Raw genomic sequence first — 5842 nt, 5'->3', positions numbered from 1 at the left:
CGTTTCGTCCTATTATGGGACTCCTCAGCCATCCAAAGCTTCCAGGTTTTCCCTAGTGGTCTAGCTTCAATTGACTCACGCTTTCAACTATGAAAAAAAAACTAAATCTCCACAAAAACCCCTTCTGACAACATATTGTAGTTGAATAACTAGTTACAAATAGTTCCATTACTTTTCTTAAAACATGTCATGTAGTGTTTCCAGTTAACCATATTCACTTGATATAAATCTGTTGTCTAAGTAGTATTCGAGGATTTCCGGATAGTAGATGAAACCTGAAGTTGGAGTGAAAATACACCTTTGGTGATATCGAATAGAAGGGAAAATCATCCAGGATGAGAAAGTATCGAATACATCTAGTTTGTGGAAGGTATTTATTGTCTATATCTGATCTGTGTGACTTTGAATCAACTTTTATAGTAACTTTAAACTTCATTAAATTAAATGGTAGACATGTAGATACTCCTTAAAAGTATAAAGAGTTACTTATAAAACAACATTTTTGTAGTGTATTTCTTCTTGTTGAAAATCATTTGATTTATCTTATAATATATAGAACCTCCATCGGCTCCAGGGACACCAGAAGCAAGTGATATTGGTACAGATTCATGTCGAGTCAGTTGGGAACCACCTAGTTCAGATGGTGGTGCTCGATTAACATTTTATCATTTAGAGAAAAGAGCAAATCTTAAAGGTAATTGGGTAAGAGCTTGTGCGGATAAATTACCCATTTTGGCGAATGAAGTAAAATCTACCTATGTGACAAAAGTAACTGGACTTGTACCAGATAATGTCTACGAATTTCGTGTAGCAGCTGAAAATGCTGATTTCATGGTTGGTGAATACTCGAATTCCAGTCATAGAATTTCAACTCAGCTACCATTCTGTAAGTATCCACTTATAACATTTGTTTTCTATAAAATATGGTGAAATGTCTATTCCTATAGCTATCAAATGAGATAAATGATGCTATTAACAGATTTGATAACATTTTCTTCAGCGATCAAGAGAGTGTTTGCCAAAGTGTAAGTATAAGGCCTTCAGCGTATGACCGATAAAACTTGCTCCACAGAAGTGGTTAGAAAGATGTGATATGACTGGATAAGATGACATTATTTAGGTCAGTATTTTTTTTGTACCAATCCATTATAAATTTCGGCCAAGATGGAAGGTGCGAAGTTCATTCTGTATAACATTTTGAGGTCAATATTTTCTTGCATCATTTCAGGATAAACTTTGTTCTTTATGGCAAGTTGACGTGTAATTGGTGTAGCACGGGGACAATATCACAGAAAACGATATTCTGATTAGCGATTTTGTCACATGATATCTAACGGGTCACAGAATATAGTGTACTTTCGCATTGATTGTATGTATTCCGCCCCCCCCCTTAGGTCATATCATTAAAAAAATTGGTTTATAAATAAAGTTAAGCGAAGAAAATTTCCATTTTGACGAAACTAGTTGTCTAAGCTGTGTATTTGTATCCACGGTTGTTTGGCTAATAGAAAAATAGACAACATTGCATCATAAAGTGGTTCGAGATTTCAAAACAAGACTAAAACATACTAAATAAGGGAATTAGATCCAAGGAAGGATGAGCGACTGGACATATCGTTTTTACGCTTTGTGTAGATTATTTTGAAGGAAGACTCAATGGACCAACGTGTCTAGAGTAGATCAGGTATTCTAGTATTGAACCGGTGATCATTTTATATTCTCCTTTTCAAAGCCATAGCTTAAGTAAATGATTTTGTTCAAAAGAAAATTCTCTTCTCCGAATTTTCTTTATTTTAATTCAGTGACACTATGGGTTACTTTAATATATAAAAGATTGTAATGTGGTTACTGTGATTTGAATGTGAGTTGGAAACTTATTTGGAGACATGTTTTTTGGGAGTCTATAAATCTCCATTAACCAGTTTTTCGTGTTCGCGCTTTTGTGTCATGGAAATTGTGGTAGTTCCCGTCTACAAGTATATAGAATAGGCTTGAGGAATTGCAATAGTTTCCAATTTTCATGTAAAAGCAGCAAGACTGTAGACTGAACACAGTCGATATGTACATAACGACGACTACTTCTCAGATATAACATTTGGCTACCCAGTTAAAACAATCCAGATGGATGAATTTCCCAGTTATAACAGTGACAATTTTTGAATACATTTCATAGCCTAGCATTGGTATCTCATTTTTGGTTTCTTTTTAATCACAAGATTTATCTGAATTTATTAATATTTGAATAATCTGTTGTTCTAATCACTATCTCATCTATCTATTCATTTTAGCTGTACCCGGTAAACCTTCAAGACCTGAAATTCAGAATATTACAGAAACAACTATTGGCTTAGCCTGGAAAGTACCATATGATGATGGAGGAGATTCAGTGAAAAAATATGTTGTTCAATATAGGGTAAGTTTGGCATAATGTAATAAACAGGGTTACTGAAGTTTAGATATTTTCTCTGGATAATTTAGATACCTTACGTGAATATTGTTATACACATGTGAATGTAGTTACCATCGGTAAGACATGTTGTTACAATCTCATGAGAAATCATCATTTTTAATGTAACTGCAACCTTCTTGGGTGGGGAGGAAGTGATATCTGAGTTACAAAGATGATTGATGACATCGGTCTTCAATAGCATGAACTAATCTCTAATGTCTACAGTATATTTCTACACTCCGATACATTAACGTGTATTCGTATATACCTTTGCATCCCATCATCCTTGACTTCTGGTTTGATTGGCTTTAGAACTGTTGTATTAGAACAGGCTTCGAACAGTAGCGTAGACAAAAACACCGCATATCCGTGAAATCTTCACTACCATATGTCTATATATTATATTCAAATAATTTCAAGTTAGTAGCACAGATTCTCTTGTTCCAAGAGCCATCTGCCTTTAATGATTCATTCCTTAATAACTAACGGATGACGAGTTCTAATACATAAAAAACCGTTTCCGACCACATGTAATGTTACTTAGGATTATTTCAATTACTTTAAGAAAAAAGATTGATGTTGAATGGTGGAAAATTCGTTATTTATTCATGATTAACATCGAGTAAATTCCACGTTGTAGGGTCTGATATTCAAATCAATATCACTGACTGATCATTTGGTCAAACTTTATCACTGTTGATACTCACAAGTAAATGTGACAAATAGTAAACTATTGGAGAAGTGAAATGTTTACTACAAAGCCAAATTCATTTCATTTTAAAGACCGGCTACAGATTCCCTCATCGGAATCGTAGATGCGCACTAATAAGTAGTCCCATACTAGGGCGAAACGACTGTCTAGTGATTCATGGTCTTCAATAATGGTGTAATTTAGGTCGTTTCAGGATTTCAATCAGATTCACTGTAAGTTATTACTATTTATAGTAAGAACTAGTTCACAAATAACACTTTTTAGAAGATATAGATTATCAATATTGGAGTCGTAAACACATAACAAAAGAACAATATCTTTTATGATCTGTAATATACTAGTTAGTACTGATGGTTGAAGTCTTGCTTAGGACTACCACGTATCGCGTAATCCAATTGTTTAAAAACTCGATTACCAAAGTAATATGAGGTTTTTCTAGAGAGTTGATTTATGGACTGTATATGTACACTAAACAAGCGTAAGGATACTAAGAGTGTAACATACTTATTTTTATTTTTCTTTCATATTTCTATATTTTGCAATGTTATTATGTAGACTACATCATCAAGTGAATGGAAAACAGTTAGTGAAATGCCCGTTGATCTGGAATTTACTGTAGCTCATTTACAATCAGATGAACAATATGAGTTTCGTGTAGCAGCTATCAATTCAGCTGGTCAAGGACCATGGTCTGATACATCAGAACCATGTAATCCAGCTAAAGCAATAGGTAAGTATATAAATATGTTCATTTACCGATTGTGGTTGATGAGGTTAAAAATCTTCCTAGATAGATATGGTCGGGCCACGTTTTACGTATGCCTGAACACCGATTACCACGATGCACTATGCTGACTAGTATTGGGGATGGTTGGAAGAGAGTTAGAGGTGGCCAAACCAAAACATGGCATCAGTGCTTAAAGTCACTAACTTCTAGTCTGAGCCGTGTCGATAAATGCAGACTACTTGGTTGGGATCTGCGCGACTATCGTAACCAGTGGTTAGAGACTCTGTGTGACATGGCTCAGAATCGATCATAATAGCGTAGGTGTATGAACTTTTTGTCTTCCCTTAAACTATGAGGTTAAAATTACTTTATACCTTTCTTTTTACTAATTAATTCTTTCTTCCTGTATTATATCCCTATACACAATCTTTCTTTTATATATTACTACCATTGAAGTAACTCGTTCTATGAATTTCGTGTTCATCTTGTTGTGCTAATGAGGTATGGCAACTTGGACCGATGCATGTATATACCTGGTCCTACGTTGTAGCTGACTGACTGACTGAGTTTACAAGCTTCCTATACGTATTGTCTAATAGTTAAACTCAAAGCATGTATTTGCTTGCAATCCAAAAACCGTGAGAACTTAATATATTACTGTTAATAATGTTTATAAGGCGGGAGGGTTTATTTCCTAATTCTGTTAATAATACTACTGTGGTGAACAGAACACCAGTTAGGGACAATCGAATGTATTTAGACACAAATTACAGACTATCTCACTAAATTCTGATAACCATACAGCAAATAGTTAATTTGCAAAATAACAACCAATTGTCTCAATCGTCACTGTTCCTTCAGTAAATATCACTCCGTCTTCTCTAATTCCATTGTTCATGCACTTTCCTATCAATTGCGCTTCATTTCAGTTCTTTCCTTATCGGTCTTCTACCAAAATACATTCTATGTCTAACCATCACCATATACTACTTATATGGATATAAGTAGACGACACCACACTCGCCCCCCCTTTAAGGCACCACACCAAGATATGTATAAGTTACTTGATTTTCAGCTATGAAATGGTTACTTTACGTGACAAGATTTGGACCTTTGTGTGTGGTTTAAGAATGGCAAGTGTCGATTTATAGAAAAACCTTTTTTTAAAAAAAATTTTTGGTTAAATGAACGGAGAAAAAAAACTTCAATAAATGCAAACAGATTTTATGCTGACAAATTCCTCTTTGTATTATCAGTACAAAAATCAAGGATATTGTTATTTCCTTATGCTTTGCGAATATCTTACGTGACTTATGGTCAATTAGAACACCAACTTATTGACCAGACCCAATGATGCATAAACCAGTACAAGTAGCCCAAAGTCAACTTTCAGTTCTCATAGATTCTTGTCTAACCTAGTCGGTTCAGTTCAGACTGTCAATGTCAGCCTCCACTATAAGAATCCTGTATTTCAGACATACAAAGTTTATCTACAAACAAATCAGATTGCATCATACCATAAAATAGAAACTAACAGTTATGTAAGATCAAGCCCAAAAGTAGCCTTAGTGTGAAAGACTGTAACTAATAAATTGGGAATAAATTAAGAATAGTAAATCGTATAATAGTAATCAGTAGATCAAATGGCAGCTCATAATAAGATGAATGTGAATACGCATATAATATAGTTGCTTAATAGTTATACTATAAGTATATGTATAATAACAGTCCATAAATAAGTCCTAGCAGTTATCATTCACTTATCCTTCATCCGGATATAGTAGATATTTTCATAGTTGCAAGCGTGAGTCAATTGAAGCTAGACCACCAAGGAAAACCTGGAAGCACTGCTGTAAGGCCATTTCGTCATATTGTGTGACTCCTTAAAAGTGCGAAACCACGATCCTTGGTCCTAGGTTTGAATCTCGCGCGGGTGGGTCGGGGAATGTCACGG

General features: G+C 34.6%; 1 protein-coding gene across 1 annotated transcript in view; it reads left to right on the top strand.

The window, feature by feature from the left end:
* The window catches only part of Smp_157010 (putative titin), a gene marked incomplete at both ends in the record, with an annotated part of 117899 nt that overhangs the window by 47701 nt on the left and 64356 nt on the right, over positions 1–5842 (top strand). The window contains 3 exon segments of the mRNA XM_018799883.1: positions 557–886; positions 2289–2413; positions 3717–3891. Coding sequence (XP_018653752.1) covers positions 557–886; positions 2289–2413; positions 3717–3891 — 630 coding nt within the window.

Source organism: Schistosoma mansoni, chromosome W (assembly GCF_000237925.1).
Source record: "Schistosoma mansoni strain Puerto Rico chromosome W, complete genome".
Lineage (NCBI taxonomy): Eukaryota > Metazoa > Platyhelminthes > Trematoda > Strigeidida > Schistosomatidae > Schistosoma > Schistosoma mansoni.
The sequence above is the reverse complement of the archived record's forward strand: the minus strand, read 5'-3'. Positions and strand labels throughout refer to the sequence as shown.